Raw genomic sequence first — 13,964 nt, forward strand, 5'->3', positions numbered from 1 at the left:
CTGGCCAGCTGATGTGGCATTTGGAGGTGCTCCCATTCCAGCGTGGCTTGGCCCAGTGCTTCTCTCTGTGAGCATTGGTTCCTCTGACACCAAGCAAGGAGCGCTGGGCCAGACCATGCTGGGGGTGCCTGCTTCACACCCCTGTGTCAGAGAATGATAAATATCCCTGGATATCAAATACTGATGTCAAGCATCAAAATACACAGAGAATCTTAGGAACAGTTTAGCACAGGGCTTTCTAATGATCTCACAGCCAACCTTTACCTCTGTCAGGAGAAAAGAGATGGCAGAAAAAGCAAATGACCATCCATATCTATAAGTGAAGTAAGTCTCGGAGTCCTTGGTTCTGTTGAGCATCTCATCGTTGATGCTGGAAATGTACAGAACGAGCCCCACAACCAGAGATAAACCTGGGGTGGAGAAAAGTTAATGATTAGAAAAAATACGCACGCACACACACACACACACAGGATAAGACTCCAAAGCACCCATTCAGTTTCCTCAATGGCAAGGATGGGGATCGGGGAACCTGCAGCCCATTGGCAATGCTGCCTGGGGGAGTTCATTAAACTTGGGGGTGGCCACAATAGGATATTTACAAATGCAGTCAAACCAACAATGCATGTTTGCTAGATAGGCGCTCAGAGTTCTTCCTGTAGAAAGAACTCTGAGATACTCCCACTGTGCGGATGCCTTAGCCAAACATATAATCTCATCTGGACAGGGCACTTCCTCTTTGCGCTCTCATCATCATTCCAGCAACGTGAGAACATACGCTAAGTCTGAGCCATCCATTTTAAACTGGACTAAAGCATGTATTTGTAACCAGATTACCATTTTAAGCCTGCCTGAGCAAAGCTGCTATATCTGTTACTCTTCAAGAAGTATTCTGAGTGAGTAAATGTTATTTTTACCTTTTACAAGATTGTCTTGTATGCCTTAAAGCACCCTGGATCACTTAAATTAAAAGGTTAAAACTAACCCTTTTAAGATGCAATGGGATGCACTCACAAAAGTGAGGAAGGAAGATTAATATCTCATAAGCATATCCCCTCTCAGCTTCCCTACACTCCATCCCTGGTCTAAGATGAAACGTGCAACCTGAGGTAAAAATATTGGCCATTACCCTGAGGTTGCATCCGCAGTCAGTCACTGAGAAATGAGCACCCTATGCTGAATTAAACAACATATTTATGTTCTCAGACATGGTTCTTCTGAACTACAAGCTCTTGATACAAGAGAAAGCTTTTAAGATCTGCCTTCACAGCTTCTGGTTTAACACTCCCTTAATGCTATGAATAAACCATCAGCTTCTCCTCTCAAATGGAAACACGATGGCTGGTTATTTCTAAGTTCCAGCTCTCCCCTGTTAACTCCAGCCACCATAAGAAGAAAGAATTGTGCCAGATTTTTTAAAAGATGTGTCTGGAGCTGCAGCAGAATGGTCAAACACCACAGAAGATTTTGCGTGTGTGCGTTTGTACATGCACACACCTCATTTTATCGGGTTCCGTTAGCAAGTGCTAGACTCCAATTGTCCTTCGAAATCTAAGCCTGAGCACTTTTCGGAAACATAGTAAAACCAGCCTGATTGAGCTGGGTTTGCAGGTTTGGGCTTAAGTTCAGAAAGGATGGTGAAATCACATTGATTCCCAGGGCATGTTTCTATATGTTTACTCAGAAGTAAGTCCCACTGTGTTCAATGCCATGCAGCCTTGATTGCCCGTTTTGTCTTATAAGCTGCCATGAACCTTCAAGGTGGAGGGGGCTCCACATGCAAGAAAGGAAGTAAACAAACAAACAAACAAACAAACAAACAAAGGGCCTGTCAACAATGCTTGGAAATGGGGCTATGAGACAGACTGTACTGCATCATCGCCTTTCAGAAGCATCTTCTGCAGATGGCAGCCACAGGTCCATTCCAGCAATCGTGCTACAGTCTGGGATATTTGGCACAGCTGCCGCAAGGCGATGGGAGAAAGTGGATCCCCATGGAATGGCTGCAAACCTTTGGGAAAAGAGCTCACACAGAGGCACGCTTCAATAAAGAGCTTTTCCTCAGGGAGCGTCGCAACAAGCTTAACGCTAATGCATTGACACCCACCCTTTTACATTTTTTGTGACAGTCATCTACTTAGCCAAAGTGCTGCAGCTCATCAATTTTAGCCGATTTCATTAGTTGGGGTGAAGGGAGCTGATGTATTTACTGTGTTTTATGTCCTCCCCTTTCAACCAGGGAGCTCAAGGCAGCATGTGTGGTTCTCCTCAGGCCATTTAATCCTTGTAACAACACTGTGAGACAGGTTTGGCTGAGAAATAGTGACTGACTCAACGCCACCCAGTAACCCTCTTGGTTGTGTGGGGATTTGTACCTGGAATTCCTCAGGCCTAGTCTGACACTCCAGCCATGACACTATCCTGAGTTGTTTTTCCTTTTATTATGCATTCTGTGCTTTTATATTGTGATTTTGTGTTGTAACCGCCCTGAGACCTGCAGATATAGGGTGGTATAGAAATTATTATTATTATTATCTGTTTGATTGTTTGATACTTGGAATGAACCCTACTGAGGCAAATGCAGAACTGTGGCATGATATGCTGGGGCTGAGCAGGCTGACAGAATACAACATCAAAATCTGCCACACACTGACTTTCTTAATTGGGTTCCCCCCCGCCCCCCATTTCATCGTCCTTCTTAGATGTGAATGCAAAAGACTGGATTTCAGATGCAGAATGAGAAGCTGGCAAATCTGGATCAAGAATGTCGGATTCTTAAAACTCACCAGACAGAATGAAGAAGATCCCAGATACGAAGGCCAGGATGGTTCTGTGAGGTCGAATATGCCCTATGTTGCTTAGAATGAATCCGATAAACATGAAGAATAGGCTGACCAAGGGAAATGGGGTGGCAGAACGAATCATCTCTGTAAAATATAGTGGGCAGAAGTAACATGAGAAAGGTTAATATGGGCAATGCTTCCCTATAAAAATATTTTCTGCACTTGTGACTCATAATTTGCTTGGTTTTTATTTTAAATCTGCATGCTCCTGACATATGAATAGAAATAAGTGCCATATCTGCAACACAACATTATTTAAAGCACTGTTATACCATTTTAACAGCCATGGTTCCCTCCCCCCAAGAATCCTGGGAATTGTAGTTTAAGGGTGCTGAGAGTTGTTATGAGACAACTATTCCCCCTCACAATGCTACAATTCCCAGAATCCCCTGGGAAGAAGGGTTGACTTTTATACCACACAGAACTGAAACTCTGAGATATGGCCCCACATACCTGTCAATGGGAAAACCCCTACTTTCTGTGGTGTTTACACCCTTTCTTTTCTTAGCTGTTGTTTGTCTGAAAGCATCTTATTGTTTGATATCCTAGTGTCCCACTGAATAACTAACAACACAATGCCAGTCGTGTCCACTCAGAAGCAAGTCCCATCAAGTTCTATAGACACTTACCTGGGAGAAAGCCACTTGGAATGTATTTCTGGGTAGACTTACATAGGATTGCACTGTTATACTGTATTTTTATGACATTGCTGGATCAATGTTCACTCACTTGTAGCAAAATACCACCCCCTGTGGCTATAGCTCATGCCTAATTGTCAAAAACAAATGCATATTGACAACAGTTTCACTCTGGGGTGTAGTGGATGATACTCAGAGCAGGCACACTAAAATTTAAAGACATGATTAACTTAGGACTATTAATTTCAGTGGCTCTACTTTGAGTAAAACTTATTTGGATACCACCCTTTGATTTTTACAACACCTCTCTGCAAAGAGCTGAAAAATAGATGGTGGTAGAATGTAATATTAATTGCTGCAAATTATTTACTTGTCTCTTGTCGCAAGTGAGCACAAAGTACAAAACCATCTGTTCCAGAAATAGAGATATGGATTGCTATAGCAACAGAAGATGCTTTTAAAAAAAAGACTTAGGGTCGATTATCTATGTCAATTCCTCCTAAAAAAATAATTTCAAATATTTTGGCCAAAGCAAAGATCTCAGAAGAAGCATTGGAGGGGGTGGCTGCTGTTGCTTGTTTACTTTGGAATAGATTTTCCCGTTGCACAATGTCAAATATTAAGATCACTTTAAAATATCATTTCACATCTGTCGACACTGCAACAATGCAGATGTTTACCCCCCCCCCACCAGTAAACAAAATATCCTTTTTGATTCTTCCATCTTGTCCAACAAAGTCCTGGAGGACTTACAGTGCAGGACATTATCTCTTCTTAGCTAATAGGATTTCTTTTTTTGAGGGGGGTGGACTTAGATCACTACCATGGTATGGGAGCAAATGGTTTGACTCTTTGGTTCCAAATCAACCCCACCCCCACCCCAATGGGATATTTCCAAACATGCAATGCCCATGTTACAAACAGTCTGACCTTAGAAATCTATGTGGTATAGTGGATAAGGAGTCAGACTAGGACCTGGGAGACTAAAGTTCAAATCCCCATTTGGCCATGAAGGGTGACCTTGAGCCAGTCACTGCCTCTCAGCCTAACCTACCACAGAGAGTTGTTGTGAGGTGCAGCTCCAATGGTCTTCTGGCGGTCCCCTCACTGTGAGAAGCGAAGTCACAGAGAACCAAACAGAGGGCCTTCTCGGTAGTGGCACCCTCCCTTCAGATGGCAAGGAAATAAACAACTATCTGACTTTTAGAAAACACCTGAAGGCAGCCCTGTTTAGGGAAGTTTTTAATGTTTGATGTTTTATCGTGCTTTTAATATTCTGTTGAGAGCCACCTAGAGTGGCTGGAACCTTTGGCTCGCCAGACGTTGGTGAACTATACCTCCCATCATCTCTGACCATTGGCCATGCTGGCCGGGGATGATGGAAGTTGAGGCGCTGTCCAAGTGCTCTCATGACAATCTTGTGATACTAAAGGTAGTAGACTGGTGGGGTTTAAACTTAGCCGAAGCCAATAAATAAATGTCTTACACCAAATCTGTAACTCAGCAGAGAGGAGATTAGCTTCCAAGCACAATGGAGCATTTGGAACACAGAAAAAAATTGCCTTAGGAACTTAAGACTGAACAGCTTCTGTGGATCCAAGGTGAGTGCCGCTACATACAGTCCTCAACTTTGCAAAAGGTTTGCTTCCCTCCCAGTAACCCTGATACAACTCTATTGTTTGCGGTGTCTGTGGGACACTATGGGAGCATAATCCTACCCACCTCTTCCGTTAACCTGCAGCCCTTCACATATTTCTGAGTTATGTACCACTTACTGAACCTTCTCCTGGGGTGCCTGCAAGTTCTCCATGCACAGAAATCTATTTCTGCCCTGTGCCAGTTCTGCATGTGTTTATTCATAAGCCCATCCCACCCATTCAGTCTCACTTTCACATAAATCTACGCTGTTTACTCTTGTGTTTAAAAGCCATATGAAAATTCATCTTTCAATATGTACTTAAACACATCTGTGTTCCTACAATACATAAATATTGTGCTTTATCTCAGTGTGCAACACATTTCTAAACATATTCTATTTCTAAACATTTCTAAATGTATTCTATTTTTAAACAAACATTTAAAGGATGCAATTTGGTATGTTTATGGAGCCAAATCTGTGGCTAATTACATTCTGATCCATATCGTAATTGGAAAGATGCAAAAATATATCCGTTTGCTTAAAAGTGACGTTCTCATCCATCCCTATCTCTATGGATACTTATTTCCAATTGAGTTATGGAGTTAGCTGAATGTTGTGATAGAAAGGTCGGGCCTTCCTTCCACGGAAAAAGGGCGTTGTTCCATATTATCTCTGGGCTACAAGGAGATTCAAACACCTATCTGCAGGGAACAGTTATCAGTGTCTGTTACCACTAGATTCCTTCTTGCTTTGCCATGGTGGTCTGCAGCGCAGAGATCTCAGTTTACAGCTCTTAACTTGTCTATTGCATGTTTGCTGGCTAGGTTAGCATCATTCTGCCATTACCATGCATGGCTAATGCGGGGCATGTGATTAGTACACAAAGCCATGATTGGTGGGGAGTGGCAGAGTTTCTGGAGAATGGGTGAGTGTGTCAGAATTGCTATTTCCCCCTCTAATTTAAAGGAGCACCATTCTGCTATCCTCTTTGCTGCTTGAAGTGCAAAGGATTGATCTGCAACTACATCACACTGTGATGCTGATGTAAACAGCTGCCTAGCCTAGCAGGACTATTGGAATGGCTTTGTATCTCCCTTCCACATGTGCTCATGAGCTCTTGAGTTTCCTTTGACAAACAAACCCAGGAAGCAACACAAACAACAACGGCTTCTCCCATACACAATGTTTTGATGCAGTCCTTTGCTGAAGATAAAACACATGACTTCTTTTCTAGTCTCTGAAAAGGTGGTGTTAGAATGAATACACACAAACACTGCTCCCACAATAAGAAAAGATAACCACCTACTTAAAACATTGACAGTTGATTCAGATGTCAGCTGGACATTCATTGGCATGACGTATTCTATCGTGAAGCACCTCCCACGTTCTTCACCTGGAATGGGAAAAAAACCATTTTACACTTTCTTGGGGAGCAAAGGCATAAAGCCCCATACTTCCTACCAGGATCCCCTGCGTTTGTTATTTGCTTATTTTAAACCATCCATACAATTGCTAATTGTGTAATTGGTGTATTGCTTAGTTTGGCTAAGGGCCCTTTAAAATATCACAAGTAAAAGAACAGAAACCATTAAATATTGCTTAGAAATATGTAAACTCCACCGATATAGCAACAACACAGGTTTCATCTGCATGAAAAGAGTATAATGAATGAATTGTGCTCAGAGGTCCATGAGTGCACCTCATTTCTCTTCCGAAGCCTTCCACGGTTTGATTGTTGGTAGATTTTACAGTGCAACCCTAATGAGATCTACTCAGAAGTAAGTCCTATTGGATTCAATGGGGCTTACTTGCAGGCAAGTGTGGTTAGGATTGCAGCCTAAGGGTTGTCCTGTTTGCTAAAGGACTTTCACTTGCATCCCCTTCCCTGCACATCCTTGCCCCCAAACTGCTCCAGAGCATTGGGAGAACCCCAAAAACAGATCTGGGGGCATACAGGCAGAGGAGAGGGAGGGAAAGTTTCACTACACAGACATATGTCCTTGCAGGAGAACTCCATTAGTCATTGACAGTGGATAATGTGGCCACTGAGACCACATAACACCGGTCCTGAGAGACTTACATTGGCTCCCAGTACGTTTCCGAGCACAATTCAAAGTGCTGGTGCTGACCTTTAAAGCCCTAGACAGCCTCGGTCCAGTATACCTGAAGGAGCGTCTCCACCCCCATCATTCAGCCCAGACACTAAGGTCCAGCGCTGAGGGCCTTCTGGCGGTTCCCTCACTGTGGGAAGTGAGGTTACAGGGAACCAGGCAGAGGGCCTTCTTGGTAGTGGTGCCTGCTCTGTAGAACACCCTCCTATCAAATGTCAAGGAAATAAGCAACTATCATACTTTTAAAAGACATCTGAAGGCAGTCCTGTTCAGGGAAGTTTTTAATGTTTAATGCTGTACAGTATTGTGTTTTTAATATTTGGTTGGGAGCCGCCTAGAGTGGCTGGGGAAACCCAGCCAGATGAACAGGGTATAAATAATAAATTATTATTATTATTATAATGGAGTGGCTGCGGACTGAGGTTGCATGAAGACATCCAGTATATATATATGAGCCTACGCAATTCCACATAGTGAATTGCACATGTGAACCAATCCAGTGACTCACTGGAATATTCCAACAACTTCAAAATGGGCCACAAGTCCATTCTCCCCACCCCACCCCAAGGTGGTAGAAATTAAAACTGTGAAGCCATGAGCACATATCCATGCATGATATCACTGGAATATTTCACAGACCTTACTTATAAGTTTAATCAAAATGCATAATTAACAGTACTCAGAAACATTAGTCGCTAGACATGACTAGCCACAGGGACAGTGAGCAAAACCAGATTCACTTTTCAATAAAGCACAGTACCTGCCAAAAAACAAACCCTCCAGAGCCCAGAGTGCAGAGACATCTTGATTTCAGCACTCTGGTTTTGGGGCAGGATAATTCCTTCCTCCAGATACAGCCAGTAGTCCGTGCTCACAGCAATCCCCAGGAGTCCCAATCCACAAACGGCAAACACGCTGCTAAGCAGAGTCAGGGCCTTTCTGCCACAGGTGCTCATTCCCAAAAGCATCAGGGTCCGACGGGACAAAAGAGAACTCCTGCATGGACAGAGAAGAATACAATAACTGTTAGCAGTGAATTGGGGATGTTATCCGCACTGAACGAAACTGAAATTACCCTCCTTCTTCTGTGCACAGTTCGATATCAGTTATTGGTGGGGAAACAGCACAAAAGCCCCATATAAGTTGAAAATGAATGTGGCACACCGTCGTCATGTTCCTTCATGTCCAGGCATAGGCAAACTCGGCCCTCCAGATATATGGGACTACAATTCCCATCATCCCTGACCACTGGTCCTGTTAGCTAGGGATGATGGGAGTTGTAGTCCCAAAACATCTGGGGGGCCGAGTTTGCCTATGCCTGTTCATGTCCTTCAGGCATGAAAGGGAGGAGGTGTCCTGAAAATACTATTCAGCAAGGCTTCTTTTTCAGCTGAAACTCAGTTCCGGCTCCTCTCAGGTGGGTACCACTGCAGTTATAAGAAAACAAGGAAGGCATTCATGGCGAGTTCCTCCAGCACCTCTTTTTCTAGGAAAACAGCACTGCTAATTCAGGGGTGCACTTTATACTGCTTGCATATGGTTGATTCTGACTCAGGGCATCAGCATATTGAGAACAGCAGGTGCCTTTGTACCAGAAAGGGAAGCTTCAACAGAATGGTTCACAGAAAGCAACAGCACCCATCATTTGTAGCAGTGAACTGCTCTCAGGGGCTTGTGATATACCAAGTGGAGCAAAACCGAACAGGCGCTGCCTCATTTCACAGTCTTACAACATCACTTCAGTTTCTCTGGATCAAATCTTTATCTGAGTGGCTGCAGCCAAGATGTAGATTCCCAGAGGAAGTCGCCTTTGCCCAGTGTTTGCTATCCACTATTGTGGTTTCTTAGTCATTCCTTATCTGCTCCCACCCCAGATCCATATGTAGTCAAATTATTACAATAGTATCACAGAGGCAACACTCCTAGCTTAATTTTTCCCCATTCATTCATTTGTTCAGCCTTTATTGGCATAATTTAGACAATAAAACCATAAAGGGGGGGAACCATCCATAAAAATAATGGTAATCCAGACATATTAAACACTTAAAACGTACAAAAGATTCAATAGCCATCATAAAGTAAAATTATGTAATTTTATATTTGACTTTAAAAATCTTCGCTAAATATCCTGAGACAATCTCAGTAGTTTCAGGAATATCATTCCTCAACAAATACTGGATTACAGATTCTTTGCAATTTAATTTACAGGGCTGGGGTGACAATTAAAAAAAAAAAGTGTGGGGGGGGGGGACACCACATACACTGCCTTGAGCTCCCTGGAATAAAGGCAGGATATAAAACGCGGGTGGCACTGTGGGTTAAACCACAGAGCCTAGGGCTTGCTGATCAGAAGGTTGGCTGTTTGAATCCACGCGACGGGGTGAGCTCCCGTTGTTCGGTCCCTGCTCCTGCCAACCTAGCAGTTTGAAAGCACGTCAAAGTGCAAGTAGATAAATAGGTACCGCTCCGGCGGGAAGGTAAACGGCGTTTCAGTGTGCTGCTCTGGTTCGCCAGAAGCGGCTTAGTCATACTGGCCACATGACCCGGAAGCTGTATGCTGGCTCCCTCGACCAGTAACGCAAGATGAGAGCCGCAACTCCAGAGTCGGACACGACTGGGCCTAATGGTCAGGGGTCCCTTTACCTTTACCTTTATAAATATAAGGGGGGATGGATGACTTTACATCAGGAGGAATTTGACACATAAATAAGCTGATTGCTCCATCAGTGCAAGCATCTCTGCTTGCCTGTTGGAACAATCTACCCACTCTTCCCCTTGTATTTTGTCCTGGGGGTTTTCTCACACTCTCCCCACCCCCCAGCCAATTCAGATGGTGCACTCAGGGGGCTTAGAGGGGGAAGCCTCATTGTGTGACTGGAAGTCCTTGTATGGGGCTTCCACTAGTGGGACTGAGAGGCTTGCCTAAGGCTGCAATTCTACAGGCACTTACTAGGGAACAAGCCTTGTTGAATGTAGTGTGACAGAATTGTGCTGCCTGGGTGCCTAGTGAATTTGTGGCTTTGAGGTGAGATTGAACACTTATCCATTACATCTGAGAGAGTGGGGGGGGGGGAAGAGAAAGAGAGAGAAGCAGTTTGCCAGGCCACACTGCAAGCTTTCAAGATGCTCAGTCCTTCTATCAGCACTGAACTGGTGATAGATGCACAGCGAGACAGCCAACTCTCATGCAGGATTCGAAAGTCCGCTGCAATCAACTCTGACAAATCTCTCCCTTGGTGGATTCTTGACGTGGATATTACGAAGATGTGGGGCTCAGCAATGCAGTGCTACAAGCATGACAAATTATTGTGGTGGTGTCCCCCCCCCAAACCCCCTTCAATATATATATATTCCTAGCACTGCCATTTGGCTTCCCGTTAATTAGCCCTTTTTGGCACTGGCTCAGGGAAAAGCACACAAAGTCTCGATACTCCGGCATGTGTAACGTGCAGTTTGTGAGCTGCACCTCTGTCCTTTCTCTGCCGGAACAAACACATAACTCTCCTAAATAATAGGAAGCAGCCACACAAGTCCTTTAGAGAAGCAATCATCACAATGTCACGTAAGTTGTTTACGAAGCATGGTGCTGTACTTAAACACACAAGGTGGCAGCCCCCACCCTGCAGGGCGTACGGTCCAATGTAGACCCCCAAGTTACCAGAAGCCTTCTCTGATCAGGAAGCTTTGAAAGTAAGAAAAGAATGATGCTGATGTAATGCAGAGCTCACCTCATATCAGACATCACCTGCTTGAAATTCCTACGGAGTTCTCAAGGTTTCCATGGTCAGTACATTCATCGGGACTAAGTGTCTCTGACTATATGGAGATGCAGAGGGCTTGTCTGCTAAAGAGCTGTGTGAAACAGCGAGGGGGCTCATTGGGGGCACTTGCTATCAATATGAAAAACAGGGCACTTGTCTACAGCGCCCCCTATTCCGTTCAGCACTGGCTGATCCAAGTTGTTCCTGGGTCAGATGTTGACAACCCACCTGCAAGTCAATTGCACGCAGCTGACCCGATAGCAACCCAGCCACAATAGGGAACGAAGAGGTGGCACTCTGAGGAAGGCATGGCCTTGCACGCCCCCCTGTTGCACTCCCACGTCAACAGCAACCTAGCTGAATGACGAGGTGGAGTCATGGACATCTGAAAAGCACCTTCAGTTGGTGGCAATTCACCGCTGTATCCCTTAGGAACTGTAGATTCCCTGGGAGCATATTGGGATGGAGGAGCTCAACCGAAAGATCAGTAATGGCAGACAAGTTTCTTTCCTAAAAGTGCCTGTCCAGCACGACCGACTTTCCTCTGCAATATTCAGCTTCAGAAGAGGATTGGGCACCTTTTTGCCTGTTGGGTGCCCCCTGTCATGAGAATGCACCTTGTAATATGTTCCGGGCTACAAAGGTACAGTGAAGGTTTTTAGCAGAGAAAAACAAGGAACTTTCCAAATGCCTGAAGCTCTTCTTCAGGTCAAAATGCAAGCCATATGTACCGGGAGCAGTAAGTAGGTCAAGGCATGTCGTTAACTCCTTTTCACAACCTCAGTTATACGTAGAGCTGGAAGATTGGAAACAGCAATGGTCTCAGCTTAGTTCTTGAACATTTTGGCTCCCAAATGCCACAAACCCGGAAGTGAGTGTTCCAGTTTGCCAACTATTTTTGGAAGCCGAACGTCCGATGGGGCTTCTGCGGCTTCCAATTGGCTGCAGGACCTTCCTGCAGTCAATCAGAAGCTGCGCTTTGGTTTTCTAATGTTTTTGAAGTCAAACGGACTTCTGGAACCGATTCTGTTCGACTTCCAAGGTACGACTGTATTGTGGAACTAGATAGGGTCCACAAAGGGGCAGCAGAAACGGGGATTTCCTTTCTCAACAGATCTGAAATTTGCTCCTCTGCGGACAGGGGTTTCCCCCATGCTGGGTATAGAGAGATCTATTGAATGGGAAAATGACTAAATCAATTGTGCTTCGATGGCTACCATCTGCTACACAAAGTTCAGCTTTGACATCAGCGGTACATTTTTGTAACCATAAGCAAGAGCCATGCTGATCTGCAAATGCAGATTCCTCAAACTTGAGTAATATTTGCCAACCATGGAAGGGGTGGCAGGGGGCGGGGGGACCTGCTAAGCTTCTTCTGAAAATAGTACAGGAGCTAGTGAGCCGTGTGAAATTTAACATGCAGAGCTCTCCTTCCGCATCATTCTTGCAACATCAGCTTCATGCTGACTCTTGTGTTCTGGCATCTCGGGAGCCTTTGGTCCTCCCTATGCTATTGGACTACAACTTCCATCATCTCTCGCCATTTGCCGTGTTGTCTGGGGCTGCTGGGAGTTGGAATATCTGGAGGGTCACAGGTTCCCCATCCCTGGCCTGCCTCTTTTGTTGTCGATCTTCTACTTCTTTTTAAAAAGGTACTGCATCGCAAGCTATCCCAAGCCTTATGCCAAAATTAGCATGTAGATCGATTAAATTCCTTTTTGTGCCAAAAGCAAAGCTGGAGTGGCTACTTTTTGCAGCAAGGACATTGTGCCAGATGGAGATTAGTTCAAGTCAGTGAATATATCAAACGGCTACATGGGAGTTTGCAAGGAACTGGGACAGAGCAGAAATAGCCCTGATTCTGGTCTTCACATTTAACAGGGGTGCTTCCAAGAGCTGGCAGATGGAGGAAACCTTTGCAAGAAATGCCTCTACTTATACCGAAATGGCTTGTTTAAAGGCCAAGACTTAAAATTAATCTCACTGAAGCCAACTAGGCATGTGGAAAAGGAGGGCAGAATTTAACCCAGAAACAACAGCATTTCACTGCAGCAGTTCTGCATGCTTGCAGAGGGAATTCCTAATGGCAGGGAGCCAAGAAAGGGGCCCGTGTGTAAGGAGCTTGCTCCTTTTTTTAAAAAAAAGCAACAACCGAAAGAGGTGTTTTCCTGGGAATTTTGGCTTTGCCCAGAAGCCACCTCTCTTGTGACACTGACCAGTGACCTACTGGTCACTCTGGCAAGTTCAACCTGGAAAAGTAGGCATTTGTCACAAGTGCTCTGAGCCGAGCAACCATCTGCTGTCTATCCTCACTGTGTCCTGCCTCAGTAGCTGGAACATTTGCCACATGTGTCCTCCTAGTACACTGATAGAAAGTCATTGCCCCATGCCATGCATGCCTCACTCCCCCTGCTGATAGTTCAAGAGGAGGTGTCCCAAGGAGGGAATATAGCTTTGATCAGTGGCTGTACTATGGAAGAAGGGTGTGTTCGTTAGAAAGCAATATGTGTCATACATGACTTGGACCTATAATAATTACACCATGTTCTCCCTCTGAAGCTATTACTATGTCACACAACAGCAAAGTCAGATTTTCCATTCAGTGGTGAACTCTACAACCCTAGAGATCCTATGAGTCTTGCCATCACTTCAACTGCAGCAGTTACTCATTCTCCTTATCAGACAAGCATCAAGATGCCTGGTGCTGGTGGGGTCCAAGAGGAGCAGAAGGGGGTTGTGGCTCCACAGATGGAAACAAAGACGCCACCCCAGGACTCTCTGAGCACTTTCCTGTCTTGAAAGGAGCTGGAGAGATGAAGGACAACTTCTTGCACTCCTTTTGGCCCCCTCCTTCAAAAACTTCCAATTGCCAAGCAGGCACCCCTCTATCTGGGGGATGGGATACTGTCAAGTATCTCCAGTTGGTTGGTGGTGGGCCATGGGCAACTCTTGACAAGCATCCACCTTCATTGACT

General features: G+C 44.8%; 1 protein-coding gene across 2 annotated transcripts in view; it reads right to left on the reverse strand.

Annotated features, from left to right (window-relative positions):
• Positions 1-13,964, reverse strand: part of CACNG5 (calcium voltage-gated channel auxiliary subunit gamma 5) — a 43,532-nt gene that overhangs the window by 3,915 nt on the left and 25,653 nt on the right. For both annotated transcript variants that reach the window (XM_033138883.1, XM_033138884.1), the window contains exons 2-5: positions 7,989-8,224; positions 6,424-6,510; positions 2,784-2,924; positions 265-410 (exon numbers count right to left, since the gene is read on the reverse strand). In XM_033138883.1, coding sequence (XP_032994774.1) covers positions 265-410; positions 2,784-2,924; positions 6,424-6,510; positions 7,989-8,196 — 582 coding nt within the window. In that variant the 5' untranslated portion in view covers positions 8,197-8,224. The remainder of the gene's footprint in view (positions 1-264; positions 411-2,783; positions 2,925-6,423; positions 6,511-7,988; positions 8,225-13,964) is intronic.

This window comes from Lacerta agilis, chromosome 2 (assembly GCF_009819535.1).
Source record: "Lacerta agilis isolate rLacAgi1 chromosome 2, rLacAgi1.pri, whole genome shotgun sequence".
Taxonomy (NCBI): Eukaryota; Metazoa; Chordata; class Lepidosauria; order Squamata; family Lacertidae; genus Lacerta; species Lacerta agilis.